Source organism: Ictidomys tridecemlineatus, chromosome 13 (assembly GCF_052094955.1).
Source record: "Ictidomys tridecemlineatus isolate mIctTri1 chromosome 13, mIctTri1.hap1, whole genome shotgun sequence".
Classification (NCBI taxonomy): domain Eukaryota; kingdom Metazoa; phylum Chordata; class Mammalia; order Rodentia; family Sciuridae; genus Ictidomys; species Ictidomys tridecemlineatus.
In genome coordinates, this window is record NC_135489.1 from 92698803 (window position 1) to 92712384 (window position 13582).

Below are 13582 nucleotides of genomic sequence, written 5' to 3' on the forward strand. Positions count from 1 at the left end.
CTGAAAATAACTCCCCAACAGGAAATCTACCCAGGTATCATCTAGACCAGTTCACTGCGGTCCCCACACCACACGATGACTCTACGGTTCCACTGGAGCACAACAGGGAACCTGTGGTGGGTAGTGGACATCAAGAGTCGTCATCACAACTCTGCTGGCGTCCCCCGAGGGCAGCACTGTGGTCCACCAAGCACAGGCTGGCCTGGCCAAGCACAGCTCCCAGGGTTATGACCAAGACGTGGGCAGGCGGGCGGCCCAGGGCTTCCCAGGCGAGCAGCCCTGGATGTGGACCACCGTCAGCACCCACCGCAGAGGGCAGCCAGGGGCTGGCGGCTGGAGGAGAGTGCAGGGGACTCTGCGCGACCACCCACCCACACTAAGCAGAACCAACCACAGCAAAGGAAACCAGACTCACGTGAGCGGGATAGTGTTAGTTTTTGATTGTCTTCTGCTTTTCAGGGCCCGGAGTCTGTCACCTTGTGTCACTCCACTGATTTCCTCGTCATCGCTGTACTGTGTAAGTACAAAGACACCAAGCTAACGATGCAGGTCGCATTTATTAACGCAGAAAAGCATAGCAGCCTCTCTCTCTCTCTCTCTCTCTCTCTCTCTCTCTCTCTCTCTCTCTCACACACACACACACACACACACACACACACACACACACACGTGAGTTTCTGCTCAACTTTAAAACATTTTTCTCTTTCCAAAATCAAACGAGCCACATATCAAGTTCACAGGCATCAACCCCGATGGCCCTCTGGTGACAGAGCTTACAGACAGTGGAGTGGCACATGGGTTTTCAGTTTGGGAATCATTCTTTATAGAATGTCACCATGCCACTTACGACAGGTGGTACCACAGCCCTCTACGAGTCCTCTCCCAGTTCCCGAATCAGCAGTCGGGAGAGGAGGGAGCGGGTGGGCCAGGGCAGGGAACCACCAGATCATCTAGAGAGCTAAAACCAATTTTTAATTCTGGGGACAACACACAAATTTGTTTTAGCTCTTGTGTGGACAATGTTCCTAGGGAGGGTTATACGTATGAAGAACTACGTGACCATGGCCCCTCGACTGAGAATATGTGCTTTCTGATTTCTAACTAGTTGTCTCCATCGCCCTACAAGGTGCGCAACAGCACATAAAGCGCCAACAATAGCACACTGAGGATGGTGCTGAGGACAGTGCTGGGGACCGCTCAGTTACCGGTTCAGGTTCCTGCTTGTCCCGATTCTCCACACCATTTATTGAAATGTCATCAACACCCGAGAGGAGTCTGGAGAAGGCAGCCGCTGTCCGATGTGCTCCGTTCTCCTGCCCCCTTAACTTTTGCCGAAAGTAGTCCCCTTCTATCCAGAGGCTGGCTTGTTTCCTAGAGCATGCAAGCAACAACAAAACACAGCTTTCCAGAAGGATCCATGAGTGACACTTTCCGACCAGACTGCCCCTACTAGAAACTCACTCCCCAGTCTCCAGACATGTGTGTCCCCGAGCAATGACAAGAGCTTCCCGTCTACTTACATGACCAAGAACTGCTGCTGGGGCCCAATCACAGAGCCGGGTCTACAGATGCGGACCCAGGCGATGGTCTCGGCGGCTGTCATCCTGTAGTGCTTCATGATGTAGCAGGCTATCAGAGTGCCTGTGCGACCCAGGCCGGCTAGGAAACAAACCAGCGGATGAAACCTCGTCTTGCAAACTCTAAAATTTTCTGGGCAGGTGAAAAATAATTTTAAGACTTCCCATGATCCTGCTTATCTCAACACTGGGTCTCAGGGCTGGTTATACACTGGAACCTCAGGAGGCTTTAAAGACTGATGCTGGACAGAGTTTCTAAAATCCCCCCCATAACTTGAGGTGTAGCTCAGACTGAGAGTCGCTGGATTCTCAAGCAGGGCCCTGAATCTTACCCAAGTCTTGCCCTTACAATCGCATCCAATTAGGACCTGCAAGCACTCTGCCGATGGGCTACAGCCCCAGCCCTACTGCAACTGCCCTCTTTTCCTTGTGTCCAGACGATAGACATTGCACCCTGAGATGGCTAATGTCATGTGCCGTGTCTGCTGGGAAGGAGTGCTTGGGTGAATTTAACATCTAAATGCAGAATTTTCAGGGAGCACACGCATAATGTGGGTGGGCTTCATCCAATCAGCTGAAGAAATGAATGGAACAGAAAGACCCGTGTCCCAGAGAAGTCTCCTGCCAGCTGCATCTGCACTTCACCCAAGGGCCTAATCACAGTGGCTGCCAGTCCACACTGCAGATTTGGGATTCACGAGACTCCATGTTCACATGAGCCAATTCCTTCTCACACACATACACACACCCCTATTGCTTCTGTTCCCTAGAAGATCCTAATTCTTACGTGGATCAGAAAAGGTATGCTGCTGTAACAAATACACCAGCATGCAGAAGTGGCTTTAAGGTCAGATTTACAGGGGCCTGAAGAGTTTTGAGGCATGTTAGAAAAAGCTGTGGACTGGGGTGTGGCTGTGCGGAAGATGCTTCCCTAGCACGGGCAAGGCCTTTAGCTCATTTGCCAATACTGCTCAGAGGAGGAGGAAACAAAAGCAGCCCAGGTAGCCCTGAAAGGACTGTTGCTAGGAATACGGATGCTGAGGGTGATGCCGGGCCACCTCAGGTGGAATGCGGGATGCACTACTGCAAACTGGAGGGAAGTCGTGATTAAGTGGCAAATCAGCAGCACACACTCCGTGTTTTGCGGAAGGCAGTGTTTGTGAATGAGAACCCTGGAGATTTAGTAGAAATTGGTGAAAGAAGTGAAAAGGTTCAGCTTGGCTTCTCCTTGATGGCTAGTTGAGTGCAAAAATATGGGTGAAGAGGACTTGGTAAGCAACAAGGAACCAGACACTAGAGGTTCAGAAATTCTCAGGCTAGCCATACTGACGGGAGAGGAAAGAAAGAGAAAAACCACCCCAATAAGTTCTAGAGAGAGCATGGTGGGGCTGGGGCTGGGGCTGAATGGTGGCGCACCTGCCTAGCATGTGTGAGGAACTGGGTTCGATTCTCAGCACCGCATGTAAATAAATGAATGAAATAAAGGTTCATCAACATCTAAAAAATATAAATTAAAAAAATCCAATGGTGTTTGCTTTGCTAGTTCTGGACTTGCTTGGGGGCCTCTCCTGACCTCTCCCTTCTGCAAGAGGAGTGTCCACCCTAGACTTCCTCGGCCACCGCGTCGTGGAAGCACACGGCTTGCTTGATTTCACAGGCTCACAGCTGCAGGAGACCTGCCGCAGGGAGGACCTCACCTCCAGGGTCTCTCGAACCTGATTTAGAGGATGGGCTAAGCAGTCGCTCTACGACCAAGCTACCTCCCAGCCCCAGATACATTGTGGACTTGGAGTAGGTGTTCAAATGGACGAAGACAGGGGCTGCTGCGACTCAGTGAGTGAAGGCCACAAAGACATGGATTTTGAGGGGCCAGAAAGCAGAATCACGGACCTGAACTCACCACTACCTCAGTGTACGTGGCCTTAACTGCTCAAGTGATCGTATTTGGAGAGAAATAAGGTTGAGCGAGGCTGGAAGGGAGGGGCCTTTCCTTGTAAGAAGAGACCCAAGAAGCCCTGAGAAAGCTCAGGGAAGACAGTACTCAGCAAGTCAAGGACAGAAACTGTGCCAGAGCCCAACCCTGTGGGCACCACCACCTCAGGCTGCCTGGGGTCACAGGCCTCCAAAGCGAGGGGAAAATAAGGTCTGTTACTTGAGACACCCAGGTGTGGCGCTCTGTCCCAGCAGCCCACAAGACAGACATGCTTCCTAATGCATCTCCGCTTCCTGCCTCCTAGGGTCTTCATCCAGCGCTCCTGCGTCAAATCCTCTTCGGGTTCTAACTAGACCTCAGCCAGGGCCCTCCACGGCGTCAGGAATGGCCCTGCAGGGTGGCTGATCCTGTGCCTTGTGGGAAGTCTAGCAACTCCCTGATGTCTACCCGCGAGACAGAACAAGCACCTCTTGCCAACTTGTGAACACTAAGGAACAGACGTCTCTGTACCGTTGCCAAATGTTCCCTGGGGAAGGCAAGAGTGCCCTGGCTGAGAATAAGCTCGACTGCACCGTATAATTTAAAAACGAAATGACCAGTGTTGGATTGTGTCTGCTTGAGTGGCTTTTTAAGGTACAGCTAAAACACTTACCATAAAATTTACCAATCTTTTTTTCCATGTATCATTTTCCTGATTTCATTTAATTATCTATATTCTCCTTGAACCTACTGACCATTTTTAAGACAATTGCTTGAGTCGAACAGGTAATTCAGACACCAATATTTCCTTAGAATGTTTTTTTTCTTTTTTCTTTTTTATTATACCAGGGATTGGACTGGGGAGCACTTACCTACTGAGCCAACCCCAGCTCTTTTGGTATTTTTATTTAGAGACAAGGTCTCACTAAATTGCTTAAGGCTTGCTAAGTTGCCGAGGCTGGATTTAAACTCATGATCCTCCTACCTCAGCCTCGTGAGCTGTGGAATGACAGGCATGCACCACCCATGCCCAGCCCAAGATGTCTTTTCTGCACTGATGGACATTCATGTGGGCCTGTCCTTCCTTGTGTTAACTTGGAGTATTGTACTGGTCTTTGTACGCTGGCCCACCTTTGTAACCCTGGGATAAACACCACTTCATGGTGGATGATCCCCTCAGTACACTGCTGATTCCGTTTGCTGGCACTTCATTCTGAATTTCTCCATCAATGTTTGCAAAGGCAACTGGTCTAGTCAACTTTTCTCACGTCGGCTTTGTCTGCTCTGGTCTTAAGGCGACTCTGGTCTCACACGAAGACTTAGCAAGCGCTGCCCTGTGGGCCAATTGGCTCGCTGACTCCATCCCATGATCTAGTGGCCTGTTCAGATTTTCTTTCTCATTATGATTCAAGGTTGGTAGGTTCTGTTTCTAGGAATGGGTCCATTACATTTGGATTACCCAGCTTGTCCCAGAATTGTTCAGGGGACTCTCTTATTGTCCTGTTATTCCTATAGAAACCGCAGTAGTGTCCCCCTTCCATTCCTGACGTTCGTGATCTCTGTCCATCAAGCAGCTTAGCAATGTAGCTAAGTTTTAAAGAACCACTCCTGTGTTTGGTTGCATTTTATTTTGTTTTTCCACTGCTTATTTTGCAAACTCTAATGCTTATATTACAATAATTATAGTAATAAGCTGGGCACGGTGGCACACACCTGTAATCCCAGTGACTCAAGAGGCTAAGTCAGGAGGATTCCTAGTTCAAGGCCAGCCTGTGCAACCTAGCAAAACCCTGTATCAACGTAAAAAAATAAAAAGGGCTGGGGATACGGTAGAGCACTTCTGGGATCAACCCCAGGTACAACCCCCCCCCCAAAAAAAAACCAGATGCAGTAAAAGCAATTTTACAAGTTATCATAAGTTGCAGTGAGACCAGGCTTTATAACTGTTCGTTATTTACCTTAACCAAAAACATTTATTTTTCCCATGCCTTCAGGTTATTGCCTAGTGTCCTTTCATTTCTGCTTTCTGAAGGATGCTCTCGGGCACTTCTTGTAAAACAAGTCTAGCAGTAACGACTCCCCCCTGCATTTGATTACCTGGGATGTCTCAGTGTCTCCCTCATTTTTTAGGGACTTTTGCAGACTACAGGGAAGCTCTAGGGTCCTGGGCTGACTGGATCTATCAACCCCCTGCCTCTGGCTTCCACGGTTTCTGTTGAGATGGTGAATAACCTGCTGTCTCTCTGGCTGCTTTCAAGATACTTTGTGTCTCCAGCTTTAGGCAAATTGATTACAGTGTGTCTTCATGTGAGCAGCTGAGTCTGTCCTCTCCGAGTGGCTGAGCTCCTTGGATGTCCATTTCATACAGCGGGGCGGCCGGACTGTGTCCCAAGGTCCGCAGACTCTGCTCAGGGCTCTTCCCTGTTTCCTTTCTCTTCCTCGGAACTGATTGTCTCTTCACAGTTCTATTTTCTTCCCACATTTTTTAATTCCTGTGTCACAGCTGTACGTGCTGCTGGGACTTGCTGCTCCACGTTCACACACGCACACAACACAGACACAACAAGTCACTCCTCCGCAGTCCCTTCCCTCCCCTGGGTCCCTTTCCTCTACCGATCTCCTTCGATTCTGGTGAGATACCCCCCACCGTTCTTTTCCTTTTCCTCTTTAGCTTCCGCACGACAGAAAACACACTACCCTTGACCTCATGAGTCCGTCCATCATACTTCTGTTTTTGTAATCATTAACTCTTTACCTGCTTCCCCAAATCTTCTCTGGAATCCCTCCAATAAAATTTTCATTTCGTTTTCATACATTTCATTTCCAGAATTTCTTCCTGGTTTCCTCCTGCTTTCCATATTTTTTTAAGTTGATATGTCCATTTTGTTTATGCATCATTTTCTTGACACGTTCCACATTCTCTTTTTACTCTTTGGCATCGTCTAAAAAAGTGGTTTGAAAATATCTGTCTAGCAAGCCCACGGCTTGTCTTTCTCGGGGACAGTTTCTGTTCACTCATTTTTCCTTTTGAATTGATTACACTTTTCTGCTTTCTTTGACTGCATGAGAATTCTTCACTGGAAATTGAACATCTGGATATTACTATAGTTATAACTACAAATACAGTGGTTAACTCTGGAGTTCAGAGTTTGCTGGGTTTTTCCCTAATGTTGGATTTTTCTTAACAATAATATATCCCTTGTCTTATTAATAACTAATGAGAAGACTTCAGTACTTCCTAGCATATTTATATGATGCATTATCCCACAGCCATTCATTTGGAAAACATTATGTACCAGGCACTGTTGTAAGTGCGGAAAACACAGAGGCCTGTGTAGTCTCCATGAAGACCACCTCTCCTGAGAATCTGCCGTACTCACCGGCGTTCCCAGAACTGGCCATACCACAGGCACACAATGGGTATCTGGCAAATAGATGAGTGCCTTTCATTGTAAACTCACTTATAAAAATACTTTACTAGACTTTTCACATAGATCCAGGGTTTTGAAAGCCTTGCTTTAAAAATGTAGGCCTCTCCATGTGTCCTGGCATGGAACCGAGCGCTCACGTGCACGCCACCCTCACCACCCTCAGGAACCCACCTTTACAGTGCACGGCAATGGCACCCTCGGCATTCTCACAAATATCCAGAAACTCTTTGACAATGGCATCGGTCGGGGTGCTGCCGTCCGCAAAGAAAAGATCGTGGTGATCAAACCCAGCATCCGTGAAGCGCTTGGCATCATACATCCTTTTATTCAGACGAATAATGGTAGTGACATTGTGAGTCTTAAAATATGGAATGTAAGTCTCAGGAGAATGTTGGTGATAACCTACATAAAGAAATGCACCAGATCTTGTGAAAGGCAGGAAGAAAACCATGAACAGTAGTTTCACCTGTAACATTCACACACGCACACTGGGAACAGTATCTGGACTGGGGAGTGAATACCAATTGGATTCTAACTGTAAAAAACAGAATAAAACGAGTTAAAATCCAGGTGGAATGATGAATTCAAATGACCAAGTGTGTATGGATAATAAAAACTCAGTCAAGCTGAGTTTAACTCTCTGGTCTTCTTCAAAGGAAAACAAAGAAGGGACATTTATATCCACTGGCCCCACAGGACGGCATACCACTTTCAAGTCTGGATCTTGCGTGAGGTCCACAGAAGGCAACGAAGCGGTCTGGTATTATCCAGTTTAAATCTCCATTTTCTGCTCTCTGCAAAGGGAAGAGCAGCACAGTTCACTTGTGGGCTCTCTCTCCTCCCACCTCCCTTCTCACTAGGGCGACATCCAGGGAGGACACCAGCTGGTGTTCCAGCGTTTGGCTTACCTAGATAGAGAAAACATGTTTTATTGTAAATGTTCAATTTTATAGGGACAGGCACAGAAAGGAAGTGCATGACTCCAATACACTCTACAGAGTCTCGGGTGAGTTATTGTTATAGAGACGTAAAGATAAGTTAAACTCGGTGAGTCCTAAAATGTGCTTTTTACATCTTTGGTACACCACTGCAAGAACTATCATTATTAACCTAATGCATCAATTGCAAACCTCTTATTCTTAAGGATTCCATATGACCGCATGAAATGCTGCCAGAGAAACCACCTCTCCATTATCTGAGGGTTTGAGGCTCAAAATAACCATGGTAGGAGTAACCCCAGCAGCTGGGGAGGCTGAGACAGGAGGAGCCAGAGTCCAAAGCCAGCCTCAGCAACCTAGCGAGGCCCTAAGCAACTCTGTGAGGCCACATCTCTAAATATAAGGTATGAAAAGGGCTGGGGTGTGGGTCGAGGTTAGACACCCCTGGGTTCCACCCGGTACCAAAAACATGAACCAGAATCTCTAAGTGCTTCCACCTGAAGGAGGCCTCAGCACGCACCTTTCCCATTACCACAAAGAGAAAGGAGCCTTAAAAACCAAACTACTTATTTATTCCCTCCCCGCCCCAGTACTAGGGATTGAACCCAGGGATGCTTACCACTGAGCCAGGTCCTGTTGAGAGCCACAGCCTAAGGGGCCCCAGCAAACTTCCAGCTGATTGGCTCACCATGGCCCCAGCAAACTTCCAGCTGCCAGCTGATTGGCTCCCCTGCAGTGATGCTCATTGGGTTGTTTCCCCGCCCTTTCAGACCACGGAGCTGCTCAATGGGGGACTCTTTTGGCTCCGCCCACGCAACCCAGCCAATCAGCCTCAAGAGCGGGAGGAGTTGGGGTTGGGTGGGTGAGAGGCTTGCCAGAAGCTGGTGGTGGCAGTTGGGCTCTGAGGGATTTCCTGAAAAGCTCGTGTGATGCGGAGTGTGTGTTCTAAAAATAAAGTTCCTTTCTGCTTGATAAGTGGCTGGTGAATTGTGCCCAGCCAGACTGCGGCATTTTGCTGGGCTGCTGTGAGCCAATCAGCTGGAAGTTTGCTGGAGCCCCTTCAGCTGTGGCTCTCAACCATGTCCCTAGCCCTTATGTTTTGAGACAGGGTCTCACTAAGTTGCTGAGGCTGGCCTCAAACTTGTGGTCCTCCTGCCTTAGTCTCCCGAGTCACTGGAATTGTAGGCGTGTGCCAATACACCAGGCTCAACATTTTTAAATGTTTTAGAAATAAAAATACTATTTTTAAAAATGTAGATGGTTCCTGTGGAGTTTCTGCCTACCTGACACACCCCCCCAACTTTCTTCATTTTTGTTTGGACTGTCTGATAAGGCTGACCCCAGTACCCCCGCTTCTGGGCAGGCCAGAGAATTAAGTCTGGCCAGAAGACTGCACACCCGTCCGCGGAGCACAGGCTGGTGCTGGGCCAGGCCGACGGGCGCATTCCCGGGTCTGTGCTGGAACTCGGCACTCTTCTCTCCTGAGTGTGCTGACCCAGTGGGTGGAGGCTGCTGCGGTCACCCTGATGGCTCTCAAGGGCTGCTCTGGGAACAGCGCCTGCTTTAGTCCAGCTTCTCTAAGTGTCTGAGCACTAGACAGGTTCATGCTTGAGCACTAGGAATATCTGCTCCTGGATTTTTTTTTTTTTGGGGGGGGGTGTACCAATGATTGAACTCAGAAGCGCTCAACCACTGAGCCACACCCCCCAACCCTATTTTGTATTCTATTTAGAGATGGGGTCTCACTAGGTTGCTTATTAGCACCTCACTAAGTTGCTGAGGCTGGCTGGCTTTGACTTGCAGTCCTCTTGCCTCAGCCTCCTGAGCTGCTGGAATTACAGGCAAGTACCACAGCGCCCGGCCTTACTCCTATGTTTTTAATTGATGGGATCCAGTAAAATATCTCTGCTCACTTACGCCACTTGGGTTTGCTTCCTATGATTGCGAGACAAGTGTCCTGACTTAATACAAACAAAAGTGACAGGGGCTGGGGATGTGGCTCAAGCAGTAGCGCGCTCGCCTGGCATGCGTGCGGCCCGGGTTCGATCCTCAGCACCACATACCAACAATGATGTTGTGTCCGCCGAGAACTAAAAAATAAATATTAAAAATTCTCTCTCTCTCCTCTCTCACTCTCTCTTTGAAAAAAAAAAAAAAACAAAAAAACAAAAAAAAACAAAAGTGACATTTCTCAGAGGTCATTAGATGGGAAGTGACCACTCACCTCCTCACACCCTATGCTTCATGAACTCGCTCTATCAGTCTATGGGAGTAGACAATGCCAACATTTTTTAACTTAATATTACAAAAAATGCACAGGCGCACTCTCCTCCGCGCTGCAACCACTAACCCCGCCCGCCATACCCCTGTGAACTAGGGCTGGAGAGACGGGTAAGGGGGAAGGCATGAAGGGCTAGTCTACACATACAAACCATTCTGAATTTTTTTCAAAACATAAGATTTTTACTTACTTCTGCAAATACCACAGGTGAACAGAGTTGAAAACGGGGGGAAATGGGGTTTTTCGTCAGAGCATGGGCTTTGGGTAGTGAGATGAGTAAGTTCTGCAGACCTGGCAAAGCAGGTACTATATGATGGGAGAATGTGCCAAGCACAGCCCCGAGTGCTCTCACCAACACACAAGAAGCCAACTGGGAGTGATGGCTGTGCTGACTACCTTGTGGTAATCGTCATCTACTGTGCAAACATTAAGCACCTTAAATATCTATGTTTGTCATTTATAGCACCCTAGAGCAAAGGGGGCTGAAAATATTACTCTTGAAAACTTACTTCGTAGTGTTCGTACTCCTCAAGGTCAAATGTGTTGAAATTTAAGAAGCCATACTGCATTGCCTAAAATCCAAGAGAAAGCTTTTAAGAACAAAGATGCAAATAAGGAAACAATTTCCTAATAACAAAGAGGTATCCCAGAAAAGCATTATTACATTTGGATTACTGTCCACTGAACAGTTTTCAAACAAAGTGGGGACATGCCTTTCAAATGCTTCCACTATCTGGAAATGACTCATGACAACATTTAAGGAAATTTTGTGTCTATATTTCCATTCACCAAAGATCCTATCCATGCATAGTGAAATAATCATACCTGTAGAGTAATCCTAACCAACTTATTAGCTCAACCCCACCATGGTGGAAGATTAGGACGTTGAGAGTAAAAACACAATGCTCGACCCAAAGGTCTCTTAAGTAGCTACTAAAGAGGAAAGAAACCATGGGCCGCTCCACCCCAAACAGAGCCCATACATTCCATCAACACCTTCACTTGCAAATTCTTAAAGTCTCATTAGAGACCAATGTTCCCTATACTTAAAACAGCCCAGATGTAACACGAAAATTCAAAGGAAAAAAAAAAAAAGTATTCTTTTCATAAGAAAGTTTTCTGTCCTATCCTGTGACCCTGCTGAGTCACAGCAGGAGAGGACATTAAGCAAGATTCGCAGAGCATGTTCGCCTAGCTCATTGATGGCTGAGCTACACAGGACAGGAGCTAGAATTCTTGAACACCACAGCAACCGGTTCACAAGGGATGACTCCTATAAACCCGGTCTTCAGAAATATCAATGTAAAATAAGGAGGTAGAACAACCACCAAAAAGTCCTTGTTTTATAAAACAGAGTTACAGCACTCCCTCCTCGTAATCTGCAGAACTATGTCCCCCAAGACTCCCAGTGGGTGCTTAAAATCAATGAGCCCTAAGTATGCTGTGCTTTTTCTTAAACAAATGTTCCTATGATGAAGTTTCATTTATAAATCAGGCACAATAAAAGTTTAACAATAACCCAGAATAAGATAGAGCAATTATAATATACTGTACTAAAAGTTATTTGAAATTTAGGCATTATTTATTTCTGGAATTTTCCATTTAATATTCTCAGATTGCTACTGATCATGGAAAATGAAATCAAGGGTAAGTGGTACAAGACCAAATCCACGATGAATTTTCCTTCCTTGAATTTAAGACATTTATATATTTAACGTACTTCATGATATTTGGAGATTTTCCTACAGAATGACACAGTCAAATGTGGTTTACGGGCTGCGGGGGAAGCTCAGTGGTTGGTACATACAGGGCCCTGGTTCGACCCCCAGCACAGCCCTCTCCCAATGTAGTTTACTTGCAATTCTTGTTTGTCTTTGAATTTTTCTTTTTTGGTGGTGCTAGGGATCAAACCCAGAGTTCCACATGGGCTAGGCAGGCACTCTACCACGAGGTCCTTCCCCAGTCCCTTCCTTTAAATTTTATAAGGTCATCCTACAAGCAGCACTAAAATCAAAGCACAATCACAATGATATTTCATATATACAGTAACCCTCAAAACCAGTCACACACGAAAAATGTTTAAATTGAAACTCAGACATAATAAAATAAAATAAAATAAAACCAAATATTGTGTAAAAAGGGAATCTTCGACCTAGCACAGAGCTAACTGGGCTCAGGTGCAACACAGATCAAACGAGGAACACAACGCCCAAGTCAGTAAACAACAGTGAACTGCGACGGGGTCGGTGTCAGAGTGGACGGGTCCAGGCCCTCAACCGTTCCCTTCCTTCCTCGTGAAGGGGATGTGGCTGCTACGTTAGCCATTTCTGGGCCCAGCTGGCAGGGACCACAACCAGAGCCAGAAGTTGTCATCTGCAGCTGTCGTCCCTCAACCTCCATGTCCCCTCCCCCTGGGCCAACACCTGCCTAGGCTGAGGTCCTGCGTCCCGTGAGCTGGCTCAGGGCTGGTGGCGCCTACACAAAGAGCTCCCCCTGCCCAGTCACTGGACTGAAATCCAGGATCACACCCACGTGTCACTGCCCAGTCCAGGAAAAGGAGTCCACGGTCAGACTCTGGGTTTTAGGCCAGTTAGTCTCCTTTAAAGACACAATTTCTGCCCAGATTCCCAGAAAGTCTGTTTCATTACACCAGGAAGCAAACCCCAGATCCTCCGGCCTCAGAAAAGCCGCCACAGAACTTGAACTTCAGGTGGAAGCTTCTTCTGTCTGCAGCTACTGATCCAGTGCCTGTGCTGTCCCCAGCCAATAAGCAGGCCTGAGGTGTGGTGTGACGGCCCTGCTGATTTGCACTGTGATCTGACCTTGTCCCCTGGAAGGTCACACACACACACAGGGCCTAATACACAGTTACCTGAAACAGTTTGGGCAAGTGGTTGTCTTTTGTTTGGGCTTTGGGGTGCAGAGGACTGAACCCAGGGCCTCCCACAGGCTGAGTGCATGCTCTTCCACTGAACTCCCCATCCCCGCCCTGAAAACGATTTTGATGAAGTAACAGTGATCCACTGAGTCTTACATAGTCTTTAACTAGTTGAGTAACCAAATTCCTATGCTGAACCGAAAACTGAACACCTGGAAAAACAAAATCTGTGTTTCAGTTACGGTATTACAGACGTACGTTTGTAGAGTAGTATCAGTGAGACGACACATAAAACATATAAATAAAAGAGAATTTGGAACTGGTCATCTATTTACTTAATGTTTCTTTCAAATTACAAAATGCTCAAAATGAATTCTGGATCTAGGATCTAATTCCTAAACTGTCTCTTAATATCCTTTCCACCTCCTGCCCCCTGCCCTTGCTCTGTAGTTCTGGGGCTGCTGGGGATCAAACCCAGGGCCTTGCTTGTACCTGCCTGGCAAATGCTCTAATGCTGAGCTGCACCCCTGCCCTTGTACCCAATCGTGCACAGCAGCACTCAGAA

At 47.2% G+C, this 13582-nt stretch overlaps 1 protein-coding gene across 20 annotated transcripts in view; it reads right to left on the minus strand.

Moving 5' to 3' along the window:
* The window catches only part of Cdc14b (cell division cycle 14B), a 109928-nt gene that overhangs the window by 30389 nt on the left and 65957 nt on the right, over positions 1-13582 (minus strand). For 19 of the 20 annotated variants that reach the window (XR_013429897.1, XR_013429896.1, XR_013429895.1 and 16 more), the window contains exons 7-12: positions 10649-10711; positions 7627-7714; positions 7092-7322; positions 1521-1659; positions 1206-1371; positions 416-513 (exon numbers count right to left, since the gene is read on the minus strand). Coding sequence is in view for 15 of the 20 variants with exons in the window: in XM_078030565.1 (XP_077886691.1) it covers positions 416-513; positions 1206-1371; positions 1521-1659; positions 7092-7322; positions 7627-7714; positions 10649-10711 (785 nt within the window). In the remaining 5 variants the exon portion in view is untranslated. The remainder of the gene's footprint in view (positions 1-415; positions 514-1205; positions 1372-1520; positions 1660-7091; positions 7323-7626; positions 7715-10648; positions 10712-13582) is intronic. The other variant, XM_078030556.1, reaches the window with a different exon arrangement.